General features: G+C 34.8%; 1 protein-coding gene across 1 annotated transcript in view; it reads left to right on the forward strand.

Moving 5' to 3' along the window:
- The window catches only part of LOC150092540 (putative fatty acyl-CoA reductase CG5065), a 38,653-nt gene extending 16,643 nt beyond the window's left edge, over positions 1–22,010 (forward strand). The window contains exons 7-11 of the mRNA XM_090414228.1: positions 7,594–7,712; positions 8,147–8,386; positions 13,437–13,566; positions 14,539–14,666; positions 21,854–22,010. Coding sequence (XP_090270354.1) covers positions 7,594–7,712; positions 8,147–8,386; positions 13,437–13,566; positions 14,539–14,666; positions 21,854–22,010 — 774 coding nt within the window. The remainder of the gene's footprint in view (positions 1–7,593; positions 7,713–8,146; positions 8,387–13,436; positions 13,567–14,538; positions 14,667–21,853) is intronic.
- Positions 22,011–27,956: the final 5,946 nt, after the last annotated feature.

The raw sequence follows: 27,956 nt of genomic DNA on the forward strand, positions 1-27,956 counted from the left end.
TTTACTCCTGAATAAACTACTTTCTCTCTCTATCAACTAGCCTCCCATCCATCTTACCAACCCTATATCCATCTCCATGTGTTACAGTTTACGGATTAGGATTCCATGTGGAATCCGGTCGAAGGCCTTTGCAAAGTCCAGCAGTATCACTGTGAACCCATTATCCTTATCGAGTTCAGCCGTCACTTGTGTAAAGATTATATATTGGCTGTGCCATTGTAAACATTACAGAGTAACCTCGGTTATTGGACATAACTCGTTCCTAAATGCTGTTGGGAGACCGATTTGTTTGTAAACTGAAAGCAGTTTCCCATAAGAATTAATCAATTTACGAATCTCAGATGATTGCTTATTTAATCCTTCATAACCGTACTTCGTGCATTAAATTGCATATAAAAACAATGAAAATGCTTAAAATCTTTTAGAAAAAGAATAAACGCAATACATATATAAAATATAGACGGAATGTAACTTCACTTTACTTGTACGTAGGAGTGTTGATGGCGTAAGTGGAAGGGGTTGAGGAAGAGCAGTCCCCTTCCATAAAAACACCAGGTAACTGTCCTTCTGGGTGTTTTCTGTTTCTATTTTCAGCCTCTTAGCACCACAAGACTCTGCCTGAGACATACTGAGACATACTAGGCCTCTGTCTGAAGAAAAACCAATACAATAAGATTTGTTTCAGCCTTCGTTTTAAGATGTTTCTGAAATGAGACATGCATTGTCATTGAAAAGGTTTATGACACCCTAGGCTACAGGATGTCAATGTGATATCTCTCCACAAAACTTTGCACTCTCCCATTTCGCACAGATTTCGGTGATAAAAGACCTAGGCACATCCTCCCTTCCGTCTATTGTCTCTGTAGGCATTTCCTCAATCACTGTCTTTTGCTCCTCCTTCTGAAGGTGGTGTAGTTCTTCTATGGTGAATTCATTCCTGTATTCCTCCATTAACTTCTCCACATCAGCATTGTCAACTTCCAAGCCCATGCTTTTTCATAGAGACAAAGATCACTGACAACAGTAACATACCCAGCCTCAAAGCCCTCAAAGCCCAGATTATCTGCTACACAGTCTGGCCATAATTTCGTCCAGGCCGGGTTCATGGTGCTGTAAATCACTTGCACCCAGCCCAGGATACTTAATCAATGGAAAATATTCAAGTGATTTTTCCAGAATTTTCTGAGTGTTAATTCTGCATCAAAGGCCACTTCAATACACCTTAGAAACAGTGCTTTGGTGTGATTTCTTAAAGTTCGAAATGACCTGCTGGTCCATCGGTTGGATTAGAGGGGCGGTGTTAGTGGCAGGAACTTCACTGTAATAAAATGAAACTCCTATACTAACTCGTCCTCCAAGCCTGAAGGGGGAGCAGAAGCTTTTCCCATCACGAGAAGGCATTTCATTGGCAAATTATTTTCTTGAAGGTATTTTCTCACACTTGTGGCAAAGACTTCATGGATCCACTCAATAAAAAATTAACTGCTTACCCAAGCCTTACAGTAATCCTCCACGTAATAGACAAATTACTTTTCATCACACTAATTTTCTTAAACACCCACCCACGGTTTCCCAGAGTAGCACACAAGCTATGGCTTGACACTGAAGTCCCCACCTGTGTTTTCACAAGAGTTAGCTTGTCCTTCATTGGCTTGCAACGAAGGACATTGCATTCTACTGGCAATGCTTTCTCCTCCTGAGTGATGTAGGTCCTCCTTGGACATTTTTTTCCAAAATAGGCTGATTTCATCACAGTTGAACACTTGTTGGGGAAGAAAACCCTTAGCATTTACAAAGTCACTAAATTCTTGCACACATTTCTCAGCAGCTTCCTGGTTCGAACTCGAAGCCTCCCCATGCCTAACCACACTATGTATGCCACTTCTACTAGTTTCGAACTCATCAGTATGAGCACTCTACCAGAGTTTTTCTTTAACAGGTTTTCATGTAATGGGATCGCTTTTTTACAAATTAAAGCCTTAGAAACACTATCATCAGCGAACTGTTTCTCGTTTATCCAAATCAGGAACAATTTTTCCACTTCTTCAACTGAGAGTGATCTTTGTTTATTAAGAACTTTCACTCCTTTTGCAATATCAGCTCCTGATTGCCGCTTTCTTTTTGAGTATTGTACAGTTTGATTTCGCCATACCTAACTGCCTAGCAAGAGCTGAGACACCAAAGCCATTTTCATGTTTGGAAATGATTTATTTTTTCACTTCTATCGTGGTTCTATCCTTCTTCAGCCCCATGGTGACTTATTTTGTAATAATTAAAAAGAAAAAGACAAAGAAAATCAAGAACATTGCAAATTGGAGCAGATTCCTGCAATGAGTGGAGGCTGCAGCATAACTGATGCTCTCCCGCAGTACATCACAGACCGCGTCGCATGTGGTTGTCGGTTTGCCTGTTCGAAAACGAGTGCGTTTTTTGTTCGGAAAATATGCTCGGGAAACGATCTGTTCGAGATCCGAGTCGTTCATTAACCGAGGTTCCACTGTATTATAAATATTTATTGTTATCGTTTATATGTAATTTATTTTTGATTTTGTCTTTGTCGACTGCGCCATAACTTCTATCAACTCTACACATATAAGACATTACCTTGATTACCAGTTAATCCTACCAAGTCTAGTTTCTATCCCCCATGCTGTTAAACAGACCTGAAGATTTCAGCCTATTTAATATATGCAGATCACTAACTCTCTCACAAATCAATCAGAAAAAAAATTATCGACTGCACCATTCTGATTAAATTAATGTAGTTTGAGAGTTCAGTGAGGAAAACAGGATATTGTAACTACACACAATTTTACCTTAACGCAAATCGTGGCTAACAAACATTTAATATGTAAGCAGTTTCCCTAATTGTTTTTTTGAAGATACTAGATTGGCTAGAAAACAGGCAAGGTAGTTACAAAAACAAAAAAATATATATATGCTAAGCAGAAGAAAAAAAGTACAATCATCATCATCGTGCGTATCAAGGATTTAGGCCTAGCATGGTTTGTTCCGGCCTTAGAAGCCATCGTTGAATCTCTCTAGAGGACGTCCTGGTTTTCTCTTTCCTAATGGCTTGTACTTTCAGGCTTGTTTTGGTAATCTTTCTGTTTTCATTCTTTGAACGTGTTCCATCCATCTATGTTTATATTTTTTAATTTTTTCAATTACTGGTTCTTGGTTTAATTCTTTCATAATATCTTCGTTTCTTTTGTGATCAAATAGGGTATACTTTGCAGTTTTTCTCATAAACTTCATTTCTGCTGTTGTTAATCTTTGTTTGTCTTTTTGTTTTATTGTCCAGATTTCGCTTCCATACATTAAGACCGGCAGGGCTAATGTGTTGTATACTTTTAGCCTGGTTTGTTTTTGAACTAGGTTTGGTTTAAATATAGAGTTAATTACACCTGTTATTTTTAAATATTTTGCGATTTTTACGTTTATATCTTTTTCATTTTCATATGTGATCATGCTTCCTAGGTAGTTGAATGAATTCGCCTGTTCTAAGATCTTGTTATCTATTACTATTTTAGTTCTTGCTGGATCTTGTCCTTTAAAGGCCATAGTTTTTGATTTTTCCGTTGATATTATCATGCAATAATCTTTGGATATCTCATTTAGATCTAAAATAGCAGCTTTCTGTAAGTTATCTTCAGAATTTGTAATTATTATTTGATCGTCGGCAAACAGGAGAGTGTTTAAGTTAAGTGTAAGAGAAAGTTTAATTCCTTGGTGTAAATTTTTATTACATTTTATTATTATTTTCATTTCAGTACATATTAAAAAAAGTTGCTGAGAGGGGACATCCCTGTCGAACCCCTTTGTTTATCTCTCTCGTATATGATAGCTCGTGATTTAATCTTATTTGTATTTGAATATTTTCATATATACTTGTGATAGCTTTTAGGATATTATTTGGTATTTGTCTTTCTTTTAATATGTTAAATAATATGTTTATTTTAACTTTGTCAAATGCTTTTTCAAAGTCAATAAATGCAATATGTGTTTATAAATTATATTCTCTTCTTTTCTCTATTATTAATTTTAGGCAAAAGGCCGGGTCTATACATGATCGTCCTTTTCTAAATCCATTCTTTACTTCTAGAATAAAGTTTTTGTAATATTTCATTAGTTTGATATTTAAGATTCTGCTGTATATTTTGTAATAGGAATTTAGTATACTGATACCTCTATAGTTTTTAGGGTCATCTCTATTACCTTTCTTAAAGATAGGAATCACAATTGCTTTTTTCCATTCTATTGGGGGGATACCAGTTGAGTAAATTTTATTTAAAAATAATAAGGGTCTTTCTTTGAATCTTGTTGCTGCGTATTTATATAGTTCTGAACCTAGCTTATCTTCTCCAGGTGATTTTCCGTTTCTTGTTTCTTTCAGGCTGATTTCTAATTCTTCTTCAGTTATTTCCTTTTCATTTTCGTTAATTGTTTACCAGTTGTCTTTTTTAAAATATTTGTCTATCCACAGTTCTGTGTAGTAATTTAGAAATTCTTCTGATTTCAATTCGGTGTTTAATTTTATGTTTTCTTTGGTATCTGTATTTAAGTGTTTCAAAATCTTATATACATTGGGTCTTATTTTATATAAATCATGTTCTAAGTTAGAAACAAATTTATTCCATGATTCTCTGTCTTTTTCTGACTTCTCCTTTAGCTATGGCTCTTATTCTTTTATATTCTATTTCATCTTCTAATCTTTTGCTGCTTAACCATTTGTGATAGGCTTCTTTTTTCTTTTTGATTATTTCTTTGATTGTATCATCCCAGATCTTCAATTTTTTCTTTTATTGAATTTTTTGGTCTTTCTTAAGGTTTCATTTGCTGCTGCATTTAGTATCGTTTTTATATTCAGCCATTTCTATTTCTTCATTTTGTTTTATTTTATCTACATATTGGTTAATTCTTTGTTCATATAGCCATTGTACATTTGTGTCATTCAATGGTCTAGTTTTATAAACAAATGTTTCAATTTTTCTTTCTGTTCTTGTTACTTGTAGCCATTTAGGTGGTAATCTTAATTTTATTTCAACAAGGAAGTGGTCACTGCTTATTTCATATCCTCTGCGAACTCTAACATCTAGTGAAAATTTCGATGTCTTTTCATTTAATATGAAGTAATCTAATATTGATTTCCATCCTCTTGCTGCCCAAGTATATTTATGTATGTCTTTATGTTTATAGAAGGAATTCATTATTTTTAGGTTATTATAAACTACAAAATCAATCAATATTTTACCATTTCTGTTTAGAGTGTGTTCTCCATGTATTCCTATATTATTATTAATTTTAGTGTTTCCAATTCTTGCATTTAAGTCTCCTGCTAAAATTATGTAATCATTTTTATTTATTTTATTATATATGTTATGTAGCTGATTATAAAAATCAATATTATCCTGTTCTCTTCCTTCTTCTGGGGCATATCAACCAATTATTGTTAAATAGCCTCTATCTATTTTTATTCTAGCTTCTATTATTCTTTCATTCCATAATTTATAATGTTTTAACTGTTTTGAAAGGGAGTTATGAATCCAAATCATGATTCCTGCTTGTGCTCTTTGGTCTCTGTCGACTCCAGTGTATATCACATTAAAATTTTCAGTTCTCATAGTTCCTTTTAATTTCTTTTTTGTTTCAGTGATTACTGCTATTTTAAAATTACTTTCATTTAATAAGTGGTCTAATTCTATTTCTTTATATGCTATTCCTCTTACATTCCAATTTGCTATGTGTATTATATTTTGTCGTTTCCATTTTGGTTTTACCTTTTCCATTCCAGGGTCGTTTTCCATAGATTCAATCCAATTATCTTTTTCTGTCAGCTTACAAGTATGGTTATGTTCTCCATGTCAGGGGACTTGCCTGACGATGGAATAGTTCAGTGGTAGGGCTGCTACCTTAAGGCTTCTGAACTAGCGTTCTTCCGAATTTAAACCCATAGGAGGAATAGGGTATATTGAAGGGGAAAGAGTAGATTATAGAAGAATTATAGTAAGGTTTATAGAGAGGGCATAGTTGTAAGGCCAGAAATGAAAAGACTCCATGGCTCTCGAGTACTCTAATAGCATAAGGGTCATAAAATAAGAAGATTTGGCTGATAAGGCCTTATAGGAAAGATTAAAGTAAGTGGATCTTCTCAAAGTAGAAGAAGGAGAGGATAGATCCAGCTAGGGATCCATGGGAGTGCCGCTTCCCTTACAATCAAGATCATTGCCCCCTTATGGCCCTGTTGGTCCACGAGTCCTTCAGTATATTCGGACCACCCCACCATATATATACACACACACACGCACGCAAGCGCATGCGCACACATACATGGTGGGCTCCCCTATCCGCCACCCAAGGGACGCTCTCTCTAGGGATTACAGGGTCCCTCGAGAGAAAAAAGTACAATACGCATACAAATAGGAGAAGTAAGCTCTCTAAGCCGTTTCAATTACTAGGAAGGCAATGTTTACATTCAAGCTCTCAATACACTCATTGCTTAGTTACCTGAATTTACACTACCAACTACTTGAATTAAAGAAATAGTAGTTCCCTATATCACAATTAAGCACATATTCATTTTTTAAACTAACAGGTCGCTGATTTAATTACCACTTAGTTACATACAATTCCCTATAAGCACACATAAAATATCGAATTGTATGCCCTTGACATTAAAATAAAACGGTGCTTGCTTATATAAACCCTTGGATAGACAGTCCATTCAGTTAGCACAACCTTTAGTTGTATCGATTCGATGTTGCGCCCGGTTCGTAGGTGACTGCAGCTGCTTGGATGATCCTGGCGGTCCTAATATAGAAGTTTCTGGGAGGAGCTTTTGTTAGAGTTTCCGTCGAGATCCTGCCGGGGAATTGCCGTAGTCACCACGAAGTCTACGGGTACCTACGCTCTCCTCGGAACCATTGTGTGGAAGTTCGGCCTCTCCTAAGCCCACGTCGGGAGCATGTTCTCGGTACCGGACAGTACTGAGAACCGACTACCTAGAGACGAAAAGGCAAGGTAGAGAAAAAGGCCAAAAGCCCAAAAAGTCACGCCAACCCCCTGGTTTGTCTCAGTCTTCTTTTATTCTATTTTCAGCCCTTTGTTCTTTAAGAAGTAGCTTTGGGGATTAGATGCCAGCGTAATGACATCATTATTGTTCCCTCCGTTGTTGGATGCCTTTTTCTAACATCGCATGACCTTAAGATCTCTCGATGTTGCTTCCTCATCGCGATAATCTAGATTAATCCCTTTTCTATCTTATTACATACAGGTCAATTTACATTGATTTTCTCTTTGCACTTTTACTGCAGAATTATTTACTCGTTTAGTACACTAAAAAGTTTTACAAAAATTAATTATGAGAGAGATTTTACAGCTGTAATATAAAACGTATAAATTAAAAATAAAATATTAAAAAATCCTTAAAAATTGCGTATAATGAACACATCATGGAAACTGCGCATTTATTCTCTACACATCGAAATTGCTCCCGACCATGGATGATTGCACTATACTGTGTGCAAATGAAACACAATTTAAAATAAACTTGTCAAGTAAATGCACTTAACCTATGTTTAGTCTACATTTCAGGTTGGCCAAGGGCTACTCAGAACGGGAATTGCGCATAACGAGAAAACGGCAGACATAATTCCTGTTGACGTGGTTGTTAATCTGATGCTCGCAGCAGCATGGCACACTGCAACTAAAAGGTAAACCTTTCATTTCACTGTATCAGCGAAACATATTTGGTCATTTCTTCCAATTTAATTTATGTAACAGTCATTTCTAAAGTGTTTTTTATTGCATAAGTCGTGTAAATGTGAATACGAAGGGATTTTAATATGAAGTGATTCGAAATCGAACTTAATTTTCTTCGCACTATCGAATGTTAAGTCAGGAGAGAAAAAGGAGGCAAATGTTGTTGTGACAGTTTGAGGTAAACAAAGAAGTACACTTCAATAGTATTGAGTTACTTCAGTATTTATTAGCTTAATTATATTGAGCGAATAGATTATTTAAATGTTCATTCATCAAGCCTGTAAACGAAGAGAAATCTGCATCAGACATTGACTTCATAGTAAATGTTAACATCCCTGCATGCAGTTTAGATATCTCTTAATCCTTGCTTGCTCCCCCTCTCTAGGCCAAACGGAATCACGGTTTACAACTGCACATCCCAAGCTATCAACAAAATAACCTGGAAGGAAGTTATGGTTTACGTAGCGACAATGTCTCAGAGGTATCCCAGTAGGGAGATCTTCCGTCATCCTGTTCTAAATTTTAAAAGGAATAGAATATGGAATGCTGTATGTACAGTGATGGATCATTATATTCCAGCTCTGATAGTTGACTTCGTATCGGTGATCTGTCAGAGGAAACCCAGGTAAGTTATGTACAGTTATTGTTATAAAAGTAATACTTCTAAAATTAAACTAGTCTTGCAATTAGAATTTTATTTTAATTTGTGACACAAGCGTAAGCAAGCAGCATAAACACAACCTACTCAGACCTTCTCATTATATACATAACAATATGCACGTCTGAAAGGAATCGTACTGTTTACTATGGGATATTGAGGCAAATGGTGTGAAGTTCATAGCCTTATAATCGAGAGGATATATCGTGTGAAAGTTTTTTGCATAAGCTTGGGTTAAGTGTAAAATTGGCTCAACTGTGACCAAGAAAAGACTTTCTTCCATACTCTTAATGCACTGTCTAATGTGATGAAATTAGTGAATCCATTCACATTTTGATGCAGTTTAAGTGTTTATATCTATATAACATTTTGCTTTCTTTTACACCTCAATAATTCAGTAAGCATTGAGGAACAAAATGTTTTCTCATGTTTTGATTGAATTTTGGGATATTACTCAATCTTGATCTTAATTTATTAATATTAAGATAATGTTAATATACTTTAATTATACTAAAGTTTCTGATAGAATAAAATCTCGTTTTATGATACCGTGTGTGTGTTAAAGTTGAAAAACAAACACCTACTTTGTTATATGGTAGAGGCAAGAAATATCAATGCAATCGAGGCACATTATGCAACGTCTTAGTAAAATAAATGCGCCCCCCACGCACGCGCGCGCACACACACACACACACACAATTTTAAAAAGGACATTCTACTACTACTGAACAAACTGGATAAGTAACTGCTGATGCTAAATATTTGTATGAGATGTGATATCCACGCACATCCTTTTATTCTTACCGTGACGAATTGTACACTCTTTAGAGGTTCATTCTTATTTTTAGTTAGAGTGGATCTGTTGAAATGTCATCAGTATTTGCCAAAGAATACTTGCTTTTTGGAAATGATGCGCCTTCGGACTCAATGGATATTCCCATGCAATAATAATATTAGTAATAATAAATGAGCTCTTTGGTTGATATCAACATGTGGAATCTCCACAGCAGTTGTAAAGATGCATTTTGAAATTGATCCCTGGCATTTGAACCTAAGAATGGTCTATGAAACGAGAAAAAACTAAGACTGATCAGAAGGTTCGGATGATTGGAGTAGAGCCCAAATATAAAAAGGAAGATCATACAATGTGGGGTTAAAAGAGAAAGATTTCTTCTAAGCATTCCAGATGATATTTATGCAATTATTCTCCAGAAGAAAAATCATAGCAGAACTTGTAGAAGAACAAGCCAGAGTCAGACCAAATAGAAGTTTTTATTATGAGATTCTCTTTAAGATATATAGCTGAGGAATTGTGAAAATATATCCTGTATCTCTAAGTGTCGAAGATCAGGAAAAGAAATACGAAAAGATGCAAAGAGATGAACTGTGTAGTATGTAGCAGTTATACGGGGTAAATGGGACATACTGAAAAACAACATAATCTATATTTAACATGTATGTTGGGATTTGGAATTGAAGTACACGAATATGCTTTGCGGTAAATGCAGGTATGAGATGAAGGTGCACATTACCTGTACTGTTATTGTTGTTCATATTCTATATGGATAGCATTATTATCGATTTTGCTGACTTTGAACGAGTGGCATTAAATTCAGCAATTTGTTTTATATAGATGATGCTGTATTCATAAATAAATCCAGTACAAATCTCCAGAAACTGAATAACATTTATAACTAATTTCGCATGAAAAAGTATAAATAAAAAGAAATCTATGAAAATATCCAGTAACTCTGAAAACTTCAACTGCATTCTTAATGGAATCTTCTAGGACAAGTACATGATTTCAGCTATTTCCGCACAGTTTATAGTGAAGATGAAAAATTAAATATGGAAATAGACAAAAGAATAAGCCACCGTGGTATGTTGGGGAGTGGATTGGATAAATTTATATAGAACGAGCTATTTATGAATGAACTACGGATGAAATAGTTCGTAGCTCGAACTACTCGAGCTACGAATGAACTATTTATTTCAAGCTCACTGAGTTATGGATCTCAGTGAGCTAGAAATAAATAGTTCGAATGATAAATTCACATAAACACAAGAAAGATATTTAAATAACCAAATATTTCGATCTGAAAATAGCAGACCATCTTCAGTGGTATTACAAGAACAGTTTTAAAAAATACAAGCTAGAATACTAACAATAGATCGTTAAAAATAGAACACGCCGCGTGATGTTATATCACTAAGTATTAAGTATAAAACGGAACATTTTGAAGTAGAGACATGATTGGGAAAAAAAATTAAAAAAAAATAATGAGTAATCTTGATTAGACTTTCCCAGATTTTTGATATAGATATACAGTCATTACGATTCAGGTTGGGACGATGGAATAAGACCTCCACGCTTTCCTTGAACAAACGTTCAAACCTATAACGAGATCTATGTAAGAGGCGAGTCCTGGAACAAAAGATGCTGTGGTCAGTTTCAATCCCGTGTTGACCCAATCCGGACTTCTCAGGTTTGTTGTGAAGAATAGAGGATTGATGTTCTTGGATTCTTTTTTCAAGAGAACGTCCAGTCTGTCCAAAATAGGAAAGATCACAGTTGCAAGGAATTTGATAAACTCCAGGAAGAGATGAAGCTGAACGTTTGTCTTTAGGAGAAGGAAAATGAGAAGACAATTTGTTAATGGGTGAATACGTAGTTGTTAAATCATATTTCTTTAAAATTCTTGCGATAGGTTCTGAAATACCGGAGATATAAGGAATAGGCACTCGACATATTGAAACTTTGTTGTTTTGTGGAGGATTATAAGAATTGAGAAGATGTTGAGTACTTTTTTTAGAAAAGTCATTGAGTTTCATGTGTTGTTGGACAGTAGAAAGTTCTTTCTATAGATAATCAAAAGTAGAACAATGAGTTTTGGCTCTTCTGATGAGGCATTTTATAATTCCTGTTTTTTGACAAGGATGATGGGCTGATTCTTTAAGAATATAACGACCTGTGAATGTTGGTTTCCTGTATACTGTAGTTGTAAGACTATTTGAAGGTGACCGGATGAGGAGAATGTCTAAAAAAGATAACTGGTTGTTTTCGTCTATTTTCATAGTAAACTTTATATGATGATGCAAGGAATTAATACTTTAAAAAAGAAGGTAAAGAGTTTTTGCTGTGAGGCCAAATAGTAGAGATGACATCTATATATCTTACCCCAAAGGATGGTTGAGGGAAAATAGATGAGAAGAGAACTTTTTCTAAATGTTTCAAATAATCGTAATGACTGTATATCTTATATCAAAAATCTGGGAAAGTCTAATCAAGATTACTCATTAATTTTTTTTTCCAATCATGTCTCTACTTCAAAATGTTCCGTTTTATACTTAATACTTAGTGATATAACATCACACTTGCGTGTTCTATTTTTAACGATCTATTGTTAGTATTCTAGCTTGTATTTTTTAAAACTGTTCTTGTAATACCACTGAAGATGGTCTGCTTTTTCCAGACCGAAATATTTGGTTAATTAAATATCTTTCTTGTGTTTACGTGCATTTATCATTCAGTCGTATGTCACAAGTATCCTTAAAACAGCAAATAAATAGTTCATTAAAGACCACAGACAGTAGATATGAGTGTTTTGATCAAACTAGAGGAGAAGACGGGTGGCATCAATGGCAGAATCATTAAAATGAATATGTTAGGAACGAAATGAACACTGTTACGTGAGCACAGTTAATAGGTTGCTATGGCCACTTCAACAGAACGGGATTGGAAAGCAGTAGAGATATTTGATAACAAGATAACAGGAAAAACATTCAGAGAAAGTCCAAGATTCATATAGGAAATATCTATATGACAATATTGCAGTCATATATTGAAATCCCTACAAGGGATTATAAAGGAAGAAAAAGTTTTCTAGGCTTTCTTTTTAATCTATGCTGAAGTTGAGTCAACTGGCTGTGTGGAGTTGTTCTGTCAAAAAACAGATAGTTTACGAGTGGGCGAGCGTATATCTCCAGAACCAGAAATGATGACATGTTGTATTAAGGACATCCGGATGGAGTCCAGTAGCTGACAGTCGCAAAGTCTTTTTTTTTTGCAATAGACTGCCTTCTGTGAAATCTTTAACCTCCATAGTTGCATCTACTGTGCTTGAAAGAGGTCCAAATGCATAATGATTGCTGCTTGATAGGTCTCGTGAGTTACCCAAAGTGCATTATTTAGTTTATCACATCAGAGGTTTTTCTAGTACCAGCTGCATTCGAAACGGTGAATCCTGTGTTTGCTAATTCTATCGGATGTTTGTTTTCCTGGGTTTGATCATGGATATAATTTTAGACAGTTTCCATAATAAAGGCAATTGCCCTATTTTTAAACATTTATTTTAAATTGTTATGAATTCGGGTATTCGACAAACCCTCTTAGGAATATATCGCTGGTTATTCTTTCCTCTCCAGGAGTTTTTCTTCGATCCACTGATCTTAATATTGACTCGATTTCATTACCTGTAAACAAATCGTTTTTAGGAGTGTCTTTTTCCATTCTTCGTAAGTTTTGTGGATTTCTTCATCTGCTGTTTTCACCAGGAATTAACTGGCTTATCATAATTGCTTCCGTTTCTGCTAAGAGTTTAGTGTAGGAACCGCCTGTTTTCTTAAGCTGATAATATATATGTTTCCCTATTCTTGCTTGCTGCTAATTTATATAGGCAGTTCTGAGTATGTGTGTAAGGATATAAACTATAATATCATAACCCGTTTACTTGTGCCAACGACAAGGCTCTCGAAATTTCTAGTCTTTACTTGCCACGCTAGTTTTGTACTTACCTTAAAGCTTTGAGGCAATTAAGTCATGATACCCTGAAGTCACTCTGACCATCATAACTTTCCTGAGTGTCAGAATATTACAACAATCGAGCTGAATTAAACTTGGTTTTTGAATCTTACAATGCATAACTTGTAAATAACACTTTTAATTGGAAGCAAATATTTTGTACATATTTTACGAGCTTTCTTTGAAAACGTTTTACATTTAAATGTTATTATTTAGGTTGTTCCAAATGTATCGGAAGCTGCATAATCACGTGAGGCATTTAGAACCTTTCACGATCCAGGAATGGAAATTCTCGTGCGATAACGTTCTCATGTTATCTGAGCAACTGGCCGAAAAAGAAAAGCAAGTAAGTAAATTTGTTTTTAATTACTGTTATATATTCCGATAACCAGTAAGCAAATGTTATTAAGGTTACTAGATGAGAAAAAAAGATCAACCATGTTTATTCAATACTTTGTGTTGTCTAATGGTTTCCAAGAGCTTTTTATAAATTTGTGTATATTATAAAATGTAATTAGGAATGATACATGATAATTAATAAAATCATACACTTCAAAAGTCATGATTTTATTACTGTTTATCATTAAAGCAAGGAAATATTGAAGTCCCTCGAAGAGTAATGAAGAAAGGGAAGTTTTCTAGTTTTTAACCCCACTAACCTGAATAATCCAAATGCGGCAAGTTACGTCCGTCAAAAAACAACTAAGAATGAATACTTGCAACTGACTGATGTGCCAAATATATCACGAAATTATTTCCCTCGTACACATGTGGCCACTTGCGTGAAGCCATCTGTTCGATGAAAACTTAAATTGAGGATATTTACCTGATTTGGAAAGGGAAAAAATATATCTTGTTTTTGAAAACGGTACTTTAATTCCAAGTTTGAGAAATATTTTTTTAGGAATTTGAATATAATTGCCATTTGAATACAGCATTATATCGTTGATGGTTAGGACTTCTTTCTTTCTTCTATTAATAGGTGGCATCTCTGATTAACACAAGGGATCTTCACTTAGAGACATCTCATCTCACAACTTGTACCGTCTGCACCATTTGCCCTACTTAGAAATGCGATGCACAAAAATCATTTAATAAACGTTGCGCAATTTGAGATGATCAGCTTTTGGGTCATTTGAAAACAGTTGTTAACCTGGTTAATTTTGTTAATTCAGCAAAATGAGTCACAAAACTAAAGAGGTTTACAACTGTACACTTCGAACCCTGACTTATCCAATGTTAGTTTTAAGTAATGCATAAATCTAAGTCTCGAGACTTAAACATTCAGTTAAATCAGTTGTAATTAAATATTTTTCAGACTTTTGGTTTTAATATTTCCACTCTGAACTGGCAGAATTATTGGGAAAACCACGTACTTGGCGTAAGAAAATATCTTTTGAAAGAAAGCCATTCGACAATTCTGGAAGCGAGGAGGTCGTTAAAAATGTAAGTAATATTTTTATATTTTGACTACTCTCGGATACTTGTATGCAAATTAATATTCTTTTACTGCTGACTATTTAATTAGTAACAATCCAATTCAATACTCTAGATTGCTTTCATAAACGTATACCCATTTTGTAAGAGACATTCAGAATGCAATTAAAATGCTAACACCGAGCTCCTGTTACACATAATTTAGGGAAATTTGTTACAAACTTCTTACAGAATATCGTACATAACTTATAAAGCAAACAAAAAATACTAAACTACGGATTTCTCTCCAACTCAGAAATGTGATAGTGTGACCCACTTGGGAATGAGACAAATCATGATTTGCCACCGTGAAAAAAGGTTTGATAGAAATAAAAACTAAGTGGTGTCCACTCTTCGCTGTTATTTATCTATGAATATGATGTACAAATCGATTTCTGTCGGGATCAACCGCTTCTCACTGAACGCGCTCTGAATTTTGTCGATTAAACGCATCTGCAGGTCGCGTTGCTTCCTCGATTTGATATCTTCATATTTTTATTAACAGTCCTTAAAAAACGGATTTTTGTCGACTATTTTCTATACCCTGTGAATTAGAAGGTGTTGCTGATCAGACTGTAAACTTTCTGCTAACATAACAACGTTAGTAATCCAAATCTTAATTAGGAAATTTATGGAATGAAGAGAAGAATGTATCCAAGAAAGAATCCTACAGGTAACACAAAGCTAACTATTACAAACATCGTCTCCTCATCACCCAAGAAATTAACGTTGTAACACACAACGTTAAGAGCAATAAAAATCACAAATCCCTTTAATCCCTTAATCGCAGTCATATTTCAACTGATTCTTCTAAGAGTTCGTTAAAAATTCTTGATATACTAGAAAAGGAAGCATTTAGCTTATTAATAACCTACTCTGATCACTTCGCTCTTTCACATACGTCTAGCTGCTGCTGCTTGGATATTTTGCCAACATTTGAATTCATCAGAATTGGCATTAATTCTCATTCTCTCTTCTAAACCTGTTATCACGTGTTACGTGCAGTCAACACACATTCTAAGATCAAATCCAAACTCATCGCTACATTTTTCTACCTTTTCACTAATTCCTTTTGTTGCCGTCTCTTGAAAGCAATTCTTTGCCTCGTTTGTTTCCCAAAGAATAGAATTTGCAGGTCTTTAAATTCAGTTCTGATTAGTTTCTATCTTTCTGTTCATTCGCGCAAGAGATTTTTCAATGTCCACTTGCCACTTGATTGTTCTGCAAACATGAAAGTATAACAACAACAAAACCCAAAATACTCTTTATTGTAGCATCCTTAATGAAAGTGCGAAAACATGGGCTACACCATGAGCCAAACCTATTGGCTTGGGTAATGATAGCTTAATAGCTCTTCACACAAAACCCCATGGATTCGTATTTCTCAGTGGGCATGGATGCTTCCAGTTGTCATTAGGTGTCATGATTTTTTTGTTTGACGTAAGATCAATATCCTGATTATTAGACGCTGAAATATACGTTTTCAAGAGGTTGCTGTATTATGTAAGAAATCAAAAATCCTTAGTCTGTTCAATTTTACGGTTGTGTATTGCACCTATATATATGGAAAACTTATTTTAATATCTTAGATCACTTTCATAGTTTAATATTTCTTGTATTTTTTTTTTCAATTTCAATCGAAATTGGGTCGGGCCAAGGAATTCAAAAAATGCCAATTACCACGCTTCTATTAAGGTCTATCTAGCCAAAGAGATGCGTGCGATTGATCAACGATATAAATACAATAAATGCTTGAATTTCTACAAACGGCTGTAAATAGGGGGACTACGAGTAAATATTTACGAATAATTAATCAGATTTCAATTGAAGCAACTGAAGTCTGACAGAAAACTTCCGTAGACTAGTCAGTATAGACGAAGAGATTGATCGGAAAGACCTGGGTTGAGTCTCGTCTATGATGCAAGGAACCTTTATTAAGGGGGGAACTAACCGAACAGAATGGAAACTGGCGACTCAGTTGCTAAAACTGAAGTACCGACCGTACTCACAATTAACTATTCACAATTATTTAATTTATTATTTCTAAGAACGAGTTTGAAGAAATTAAACTTGAAGAGAAACAAGTGATCAGTCTCCTTTCTCAAATAAGATCCTCGACAGTTTTTGAGAAGTTGTGTCGCTCTTCTTAATAATCAATGTATAATTGAATTAAAAACTGACGGATTTTTTCCTAAGAATATAAATGTCATATTACAAAATAACTTTTATTATTAAGGTTGTTAGTTTTTATTCCTAGAGCACAGATGTCAGCTAACCTTTGTACACAAAAGTTAAACATCTCGTAAGTTGAGACACCTTCGTGGGAATCAGATTGTGTATTTTAACATAAATTATTATTATATTATTTTATATAATTCAGATAATTTCATGTAAATAAGCCATCTAGAATGCTGCTTTTTAAAATATCTGCAACCATAAAAGCCAAACGGCTATTTTTATGGCGAAGTTAATTAAATTAAGGGGATAAAAATCCCTTATTTTAGAGCCAGTATGCGAAACTCTGAGATCGAAAACTACGATCTAAGAGTTTCATGCCGATGAACTATCGGCGAATCCAAGCGTAAGTGAACACCCGGTAGTACAACACCAAGGCAACTCGAAGCAAAGGTGGAGCAAGCTCCCTCACTATCCTTGATATTTTCTCATAATGTAAAACACAGCTCCTAGGAGATGTAATACTGTCATTACATTATGAGGAGAGGTCACTACCCATACCGGTTTCAACCTTTTTTTTTGAGGTCTCATCAGTGAGTAGGTAGACCTGGAAGATATCAAAGCTCAGTGAAAAGAACTTACATACCTTCACTATACAAATGCATAAAAGGTGTATCTATATTTTATAGTTAAGATGAAAAGCCAAAAGGCTATTTTTCTGGCGAAGTTAATTAAATTAAGGGGATTAAGGGGTAAGGCAGTATTACATCTCCTAGGAGCTGTGTTTTACATTATGAGAAAATATCAAGGATAGTGAGGGAGCTTGATCCACCTTTCCTTCGAGTTGCCTTGGTGTTGTACTACCAGGTGTTCACTTACGCTTGGATTCGCCGATAGTTCTTCGGCATGAAACTCTTAGATCGTAGTTTTCGATCTCAGAGTTTCGCATACTGGCTGTAAAATAATAAAGGATTGTTATCCCCCTTAATTTTTATATCCACAACCACTTTTTAATGTAGGAATTCTGAGTACTAATTTGAAGTTTTATCTTTGTAGCAAGTTCATCCTCATCCTATCCCAATTTCTCAATGTGCTGATGCTGTTTGCCGTGTGGAAGTTTTTTGCCTGCAAAATTCCGTTTTCCATGTTAAAACTTGCGATATCATCGGCAGCCATGCAGCTCGAGGATGTTATGGGAGGATATTTTTTTGAGTGATCGTTAATTTTAAGATTGAGATATTTTGTTACATTTTCAGATGCTCGATTACTTTTTACTAATAAAGTTGAAAACAATTCTTAGAATTCTCCACGTGTCTTAGTCCCTATATTTATCAAAGTGAACTCGCTGTTCTCCGAAGTTTAAATAACCCGAATGCATGTGTTAACTGCTCTTGTCACGTTTCTTGTCATTTCGTTGGAATAACCTCAACGAAAATGCCATGAAAGGAGTGCTTGTTTCAAGACTTCCGATATTTGTAACAAACCCATGTTTTCTACATTCTCAGCTTCTTTTTAAAAAAAGAGATAAATATTTGAAATCCTGTACTATAGGGTAAAAAACAAATAAGCGGTAGTTTCAATATCAGAATAGTAAATGCGATTAGTAGACCTGAACTGCTTTCTTTATTCGTCATAAAAATATCACGAAACAAGTATCAACTTTATAAATTTAATAAATTTAAACAAGTATCATAAAACATATAATCTTTAAAAATACAGTATTTAATAAACTCTGACGCTAATTGTGCTCCCAGTGTCTTACTCGAATTGCTAGTGATGACTTTTCTTTGGTAAGATAAACACTTTTCCCTCCTAGTGTGATTTTCTCTCTTGACTTCTTGTATAATAACTATAACACTTTTTTGAATGTTAGTCAAGTGAGTTTTAATTAATCGTCCTACATGCTGCACCGATTTTTGCTATCGGCATCTTTAGGGATACAATTGGTAAGCGATATGAAGGTAACAGACTAGGTTTTAACTGAAGTTCTAATTCATACAGAATTAGTACTGTGCGTGAGACAATACGCGTGTCGCGGGTGCCATGATTTAATTGTTTAGAGACATAATGTAACTGCCGTGAAAGTTCATTTCTTTGGTGTTTAGTGATCTAATTAAAGCTTTCCAAATTTCCGATAGGATTAGACCTTGATTCTTATTTAGGTTTCCTGTTGAACGGGCGACTATAGCAACTTCCTTGAAGGTTCTGGAATGGTAGTTCTCTTATTCCACTCAATAAGATGGTTGGTAGAGGCAAGGTGGGAAGAAAGGCCTGAAATATGTTGTCTGTTGTTTCTAACATAGCCTATGTGCTCCTTCTGTCTCGTTTCGAAGCTTCTAGAGGTCTGACCAACGTAACTAACACCACAGGAGCAAGGTATATTATATACTCCTGAGTACTTGTAGAATGGATGAGGGTCTTTCGGTGATCTTAAAAATTTCCGAGTAGTATTGACCGGCTTAAATGCTACTCTAATATTGTGTGGTTTTAGGAGGATAGCCATTTTTCTGGAAATGCTGCTGACAAATGGAATAATTATAGTACTGATGTATTGGGTGTCATCACGTTGTCTTTGTGGTATATCCGAAAAGAGAATCTTGTTGATGAGTCTTTGGGGATACCCATTTAGGGATAGCTCTCTGAATATTAAAGTTAATTCTTCTTGTAAGTCATCTTGGTCTGTGGTGTACTGTATAGCTCTTTTCTTAAGCATATGGATAACGCTAAGGTTCTCGGATATATGATGTGACGAGTTGAAATGGAGGTAACGTCCAGTATTCGTACGTTTTCTATACACAGACAGGTTGATACTGTTATTGGTTTGTTTCTTTATTAGGATGTCTAGGAATGGAAGTTTTTCATCTTTTTCAATTTCTAATGTGAATTTGATGGTATGGTGGAAACTATTGATTTGGTTGAGATAATCCATTAGTTCTTCTTTCGTATGATTCCAAATGATAAAGATGTCATCTACATATATGTACCAAGTTTTCGGTTTCGGGGTAATTTGAGATAAGATTTTATCCTCTAGGTCTTCCATGAATAAGTCAGCACAAGAAGGAGAGAGTGGGCTACCCATGGCTAATCCGGTAATTTGTTTGTAGACTGTTATTTGTCAAACGAAATAGTTCAAAGTTAAGCAATGATTGAACAAAAGTAGTTTCTTGGGAACAAGTTGTCTAAGATGTTGATGACTTCCACAACTGGAATGTTTATAAACAGAGATGTGACGTCAAGGCTGCTAGTATATTATCTTAAGAGATAGGGATGTTTTTAAATTTTTCAATAAAATGTTGTGAGTTTTTGATATAAGTATTCGAGTTGTGAATGTGTTGTTGTAAAATCTTGGCGAGATATTTAGACAGTTGGTAAGTTGGATAATAGATTCCATCAACTATTGGACGTAATGGTATACCTTCTTTATGTATTTGAGGAACGCCATACAATCTTGGAGTCAACTGGTGCATGGAGTTTAGCTTTCTTATTAAGTCTATAGGCCAGTTAGTCATTCCCCGTAATAGTTCATTGGTGTCGTTATGGTTTTTTTTTGCGTGGGATCTGTACTGAGAACATCATAGACAGACGTGTATGATAATCGATTTTTAATTTTTTCTTCATAATCTTTTGTATTTAAGATAACAGTATTATTGCCTTTGTCAGCTTTGTTCACAGACATCTCTGATAACCTTGACGTAGATACTTGCAACTTTTAGACAATATGATTAGCAACCGTTATGCCAAAACCTTTAGTTACTCAAAAAGACGCAAACTGATAAATTAAACTTGCTGTATGATAATTACATTAACTCTAAACCGTCTCTACCAGATAACCAAGTGATAATAAACTCATCTAAACACATTTTAACAACCTGAGATCTCAATTCTCAAAAAAAGGATTCAATTTTGCTTTAAAACCTACTACTATTCTTAAAATAGAGTTCATCTGCAACTTAGAAAAAGCCATCTCATTGCTACCACACCCACTAGCTAATGACTTAAGATTAAAAAGCAGCATAATCCTTTCCGCTCCGTCAAGATCACCAACTCAAACCAAATGAAAAGAAGAACACTACTCAAATTAAAGAATAATAAAGACATCATCATCATACTTAAAGCTGACAAAGGCAATAATACTGTTATCTTAAATACAAAAGATTATGAACAGAAAATTAAAAATCTATTATCAGACACGTCTGTCTATGACGTTCTTAGTACAGATCCTACGCAAAAAACCCATAACGACACCAATGAACTATTACGTGGAATGACTTCCACAACAGGCTTATAGACTTAAACGATTCAACGATGACTTCTAAAGCTGGAACAGGCTATGCTAGGCCTAAATCCTTGATACGTATGATGATGATGATGACAGCTTATTGTGCTTGACCTTCGCGGCCTCCTTGACCTTTTGACTTTCTTCTCGTTAGCGACTATAGTGCGACTTTTAAAATGGCGACGTCTTTTGTTCTTCGTTGGTTGGTGATTGCAGTTTGCTCTATGACTTTCAACACTTAAAATTTGAATATTACTTATCCGATTTTGGTGATTTAAACGTCCCTGTCTTCAGCGTTAACAGTAGAATTAAATAGCAGCACTTTCAAATTAAAAACATGAGTTAAAAACCACTTTAAACATAAAAAACCGGGAGAAACGGTAACAGCGTACATGCATCCGTCTGCCTACACAGAGCCCTGTGTCTTAATAATAATAATAATAATAATAATAATACAAAACAAGTTCATGTAAACAGTGCCCAGATGTCAGCTTACTTTGTACACAAAAGTTGAACATACTGTTAGTTTGATACACCTTCATGGGCATCAGATCGTGTATTAAAATTTCAATTATTATTATACTATTTTATATACTGCAGACAATTTCATGTAAATAAGCCATCTAGAATGCATCCTTTTAAAATATCTTGAACCACTTTTTAATGTAGGAATTCTGAGTACTAATTTGAAGTTTTTTCTTTGCAGCAAGTTCATCCTGTCCCAATTTCTCAATGTGCTGATACTGTTTGCCGTGTGGAAGTATTTTTCCAGCAAAATTCCGTTTTCCATGTTAAAACTTATATCGTCGACTATATCGTCGGCAGCCATGCAGCTCGAGGATGTTATGGGAGGATATTTTTGAGTGATCGTTCATTTTAAGAATGAGATATTTTGTTACATTTTCAGATGCTCGATTGTATTTTACTAATAAAGTTGAAAATAATTCTTAGAATTCTCCACATGTCTTAGTCCCTACATTTATTAAAGTCAACTCGCTGTTCTCCGAAATTTAATCCAACCCGAATAGATGTGTTACTGGTCTTGTCAGAATGGAATAACTCCAAACGAAAATGTCATGAAAGGATTTCTTAATCCAAGAGTTCCAATATTTGTAACAAACTCATGTTTTCCACATTCTGAGCTTTTTTTTTTTTAAAAAAAGGCAATAAATATTTTAATAATTAATTCTCGTTAAAACCATGTAAGATGGTATAAAAACAATTGAGTATTGCTTCATCTTTGAGAGGAGGTGTAGTATCAGAACAGTATATACGATTAGTAGGCCTGAATTGCTCTCTTCATTCGTTATAAAATTATCACTTAACATTTTTATTATCATCTTTAACAAATGCCGCATTTAATTAACTCTGATTCTACTTCCGGTGTCTTACTCGAATTGCCAGTGATGACTTTCCTTTTGTAGGAGAAATACTTTTCCCTCCTTTCGTCAGTACTGATCTTGAGGTAAAGCTCCCTGAGACCTTGATCTAAGCTCAGTAGATATTGTACTTTAAAACTACATCTAACAACGAGTGGAGGAAAGTAAGTCCGTAAACGAGACACCATTTGTTAAAAAATAATTTTTTTCTATATATATGGAGCACTCATCTTTCATTTTGATAGGTGATGAGAAATTGACCTAAAATAGAAACATACAGCTGGGAAAGTAGAGAATCTCTTTTAGAAGAGGATTTATACTGCCCCGATTTTCCCCCCTGAATTTTGCAAATAAATATAAACGTTTTAATTTTATGAAAGAAAACTGATAATAAATTGTGCCAAATGAATCTTGTGGAACATTGGAATTACGTGTGAAGAAAAGTCAGTTATGGTAAAAGTTATAAACTTCATTTTTTTTTTTTTTTAAAATATCAATTCAAACTTTCTATTAGAAGTTTTCTGCATTCGCGTCAAGTGTTCGTTGACCTATCAGCCATTCTAATTAATTTAATATCTTTCTTATTAATGAAGCGCACTGTAAATCCTGAAGGACTAAATGCAATATTTTCTAAACCATAAAAGGCAATTAAAATACCTCGAGTAATAACTGAATAAAATTATTTGCCTTAAGCTTTGTGATTGAAATTACTGGGAGCAATGAATCGAACAAACTTCCATAATTTCCCCAACCTCTAACATATCTACGTGCAGCTGGCACTGAGTACCCTTTATCGTTCAACTCTTTACTCAGAACGTTTCTCTTCCTCCTCCATCATTCCTGCTACTGCGGTATACTCTGGAGCAGCCCTCCCTCAAGAAATGCAATGTACAGGTCTTGCAGATCTAACGTAAACACGTTCGCCCTTTTCTCAAATCACTTTCCATAGACGGTACTAACGTGCTATAGGTTGTCAACAAGCCTCTCGTGTATGAACTCAAAACAAAATCATTAGCTCCAAAGGATAAAAAAAATACGGACGTCTATTGAAACACAAGATGACTGTGGGGTCTTTCAAGAAATGGGATTAACAATGCCTTCGCTGCTGAAGATGTAGCGTACACTTCTGAAGAAAGAAAAATTTAGAAAATAGCAATAATAGTGATTATGATTTTAGGGGATTCTACTACCAGTAGGATATCGTGCCCCCATCTTTTGTTTTTCTTTTGCTTGTTTGAGAAAATCTTGATGACTATGAATTTCTAAGGTGAGTAAAATACTTTCTTTAATGTAAGTGCATTTTATGGTCGGGAAGGTATTGCATTTAATCCAGTTGATGTTGATTAATCGAATCGAGTTTTGAAAAGAATGTTACAGCTGTAATCCAATGCGTTTTTTTTTTAAAGAAAACAAGTTCTTAGTGACTCACGAACTTCCGACCTGTACTTGTGAAAAGTAGTAGCTGTGTATTCTTGAAGTAATATGAACAAAGGCAGTTTTTAAGTTAAAATTATCTTTCGTATTAATACGTTTTTGCCAATAACAAAATTACATGAAATTGAAAGAGTAATATACATTGTTTAATCTCTTAACTAAAAACGGCTGAGAATCTGGTTCTCTTAGTAACACTGGTGCATTTCTGTTTCATGTACCCAATTTTCTGTCATTGTAATTTTATTTGCACTCCTCCTTGTCTTATTAGCCGTCAAGTGTAATTAGTATTTTTAATTTCTGCCATAAGTGTCAGGTTAAGATTTTCTTAACGTAATTTTCTTAAGATTTTATGCACTTTCTCCAGAAGAATCTCTCATCAAATGTACTGCAAACGCTATTTTCTTAATACTAGCCAGATAATCTTTTTTCACCTTGAATCTTTTAAGAACCTCTTCATTACTTACTTTTTCAGTCCAGCTAGTACGATCCATTTTTCTCAAGAACCACATTTCAAACGCATTCAATCATCGGATTCTTTTAACTTTTTATTCAGGTGTCTGTTTCCTAATATGTGGTATATTTGGAAAAATGCTGCTTCTGCTTTTTTAATTCTAGTTAATTCTTAATTTCATAGTTAGAACTATTGTCATCTGTTATCCAGCTCCCAAGATATTCAAACCTTTTACATTCTCTATTCTTTATCTGTTCAAAGTGATTTCCATCCCATCATTTCCTTTCCTTGAAATCTTCATCACTTTTTGCATTTGAACGTTTATTTTCATTTTATATCTCTCATTTCCAACCCTGTTGAATCTATTCAAAATTCTTTGCAAACCTGCCGCTGTTTCGGTCATGAGTACGATATCTTCTGCATGTCTAATATTATGTATCAGATGTCCATTTATCTTATTTCATCCTTCAGGTCTTCTAACGCAACTCATTCAACATACATTCTCTAGAGACATTAAACTATAGCACTTGTGTTTGGATATGAAATAAATAAATATTGACAATTAAAAAGAAGCGAGGACATCCCACGAGCTTCTCTCACACCCTTCCTTACGGGGAACAATTCAGGATCCTCCTCTTCAAATCTAACCATGGCTAATTGAGTTTTATATATATATATATATTCGGAACAACAGTCTCATAATCTTTCCATCTATTCCCATTTTATGCATAATACGTAGGCTGTTCAATAAGTTATAAGACTATATTTATACAGAAAACAGATTACCTTTAATCGTCATCATTTACATGGTCTTTGTCGAAGTTACTACCGGGAGACGCGATGCAGTTGTCCCAATTGCGTCCACTTCTTAAACACGTGAGGGTCCGTTTTTTGAGAGTTCTTTCAAAACCGCCTCGCAGCTTTTACACTTGCTTTGTTGCTTTCGAAATGGCGGCCTCTTAGTGGTTTCTTGAGCAGAAGAAATTTTGGGGAAAAGAAAATACAAACAACTGGATTGACGGAAGTGCACTTTTATATGTGGCTATTCTCAGTTTAGAGAGAACTCAAGTGTACATCTCGTAAATAATCACGAAGATTCCGTATTAAATATACTTTGAACTATTAACAACAATCCATGGAAATGTTCAATGGTTGAACCTTTTTTTTATTCCTTTTGCTAGTCTTCAGCAAGTTTGTTCTAATTACAACGAACGGCAATTAGTCTAATAACAAATTCATTCACAGTGCATACTGGCATTTTGCACGATATCCCACCCACCACACCCGTGCAATCTGCCAGTATCATGCCCTCGTGTCTTCACCGCATCAAAGGGGTAACCCAAATGTTCACCTGAGTCAGACGAGGCCTCCTCGTTAGCGTCCCATAAGCTACCAATAAGCTCTCAGCTGTGGGAAGCTTCCTCTTCGTCGGAAATTGGGCACTGCAGTGATACGGATGGACACTCACCGAACATTGACACTGTCAGCATGCCCCATCCCTCTATATCCACTTCCGCATGCTACAATAAGGATTAGATTATTTTAATGTAATAAACTCAGTAGGGATCACAACATGATTTCCAATGGAAACCTTACGACTCATGAACACTAGACTCCTTGCTGATGCAGCGATGAATCTGTCGGTTCAAATTATCTTTACTAGATAGGTCATGGGGCATCTTGTATCCGAGATATCCTCCAGATATCAGTCCCAATCACTGTATCTTCTTTTGTGACCCACATCCAATATCGTATGAAGTTTTGATAAAATGCAGTATTTGTATTTATATAATGAACCTGATATCATAACACAGCGATGCACATTGTTGTCAGTTGTGCAGAATAAAACGAGAACATTGTTGCAAAGCTATTGTTTGACTTAGCCTTCAATTTTGCCTACTTAACGTTCCTGGTAATAACGCGATATTATTGTTGAAAATATTGTTACGTACATCCCCAATTAATTCCTCTTTTTCTGTTTGCTCTCTTCAAATTAATTAATAATATTTTAGTCATTAAGGATCATTGAAAAGAAAATCATAGTTTCACGGTTTCACCCTCTGATAGAATTTCGGATTATTAGTAAGATGGCTTAGCACTCATTGAGTATAAATTATTATCAGTATTATCATTATTAATTGCAAATTCATCAGATGTTTTTCGCGTTATCGAGATTATTTCTTTGATTATATTTACACTGGCCAATTAACATGTGTACTTAGTATGTAGTCTTGGGAATAGCAACAACAAATAGATCTTACGAAGTCTTTAGGTATTCTATCTTCCTTCAGACTTCTATTAAAAATGGATAGAAATTTTATTCCTTCTTTTCCTCCACAGCTCTCATTGAATATCATCCACTCCCAGAACTTCCCAAACATTTATTCTTTGGATAACTGTTTCTATTTCTCATTACTTAATTTCTGGCGTATCACCATTTTATGTCTGATCACATTTCAGATTATCTTCATGGCCATAAAGTTCTGTTACATAATTCTTTCACAGTATTATTTTTTCATTTTTTTTTCCAACAAGATCTTTCCTCTTTCATTTTCAAAGTCCGTTTTTTGTATTTCTCCTGTTCCCTGAAATCAAGTTCAAGCCTCCATAAACTTTTCTGATATCCTTTGCTGTATCATTTTTCTCAATTAAATTGCAGATCTAATTGATGCAGTCTTCCTTTGCCTTTTTAGCAAGACCTTTTACTTGTTTATTATCTCTTTATATATGATATGGGCTTCGTCATTGTTCTTATTCTGCCGTTTTCTTCCTTCGTCCATTTTATCTAATCCTGGATCACTGGATTACTTAGGAAGTGCTGGATCACTTCCTAAGTAATCCAGCACTTCCTCTTTCTCCTCCTCCTCTCAGCCTCACCAAAAAAGAACTTTAGTACATTCCTTAATTTTCTCTCTTCAAGCTCAAATTCTGTCCTATCAGTATCAATATTGCTGACATTTTTTTCTTGTATTTTCTTGATTTACTCCTTTTAATCTGATTTTTACTTTGATTGTGAGCAGATTATGCTCACTATTATAGTCTGATCCATGTTACCTTCTTTTTGTTTTTTCTTTTATTTCTATATCTTGAGTTAATTAGTATGTAATCAATCTGATTTCTCCCTTCTTCACCTCTCTGTCCAGGTGCTCTCCAAATATACAGTCTTCTCTTGTGTTGTTGAAACCAAGTGTTAGTCATTACCAATTCGAGTCTTCTACAAAACTCCACCAATCTGTCTGCACATTTCATTTCTTTCTCCCAAGTCCCAAGGGCCAACCAGACCATCCTTTCTTCGATTCCCTATCTCTGCATTCATATTTCACCTTAATATCGGTAAATCTCGGTTATTTTCCAAATTTAAACATTCATCTATTTGTTGGTGGATCTCTTCTATTTCATCTATATGATCTGGTGTAGGCCAGTATATATGAAGTATTAGGATACTTCTAAGTTGGGCTTTTATTTTCAAAGCAATTACTGTTTCAGATCTTTGGCAATGTTCCTTCACCTGTCAGCTATCCTTTTATTCAACATTATTCTAACAC

The sequence above is a fragment of the Typopeltis vanoorti genome, chromosome 25 (genome assembly GCF_054136105.1).
Source record: "Typopeltis vanoorti isolate ZY-2024b chromosome 25, IOZ_Tvanoo_1.0, whole genome shotgun sequence".
Classification (NCBI taxonomy): domain Eukaryota; kingdom Metazoa; phylum Arthropoda; class Arachnida; order Uropygi; family Thelyphonidae; genus Typopeltis; species Typopeltis vanoorti.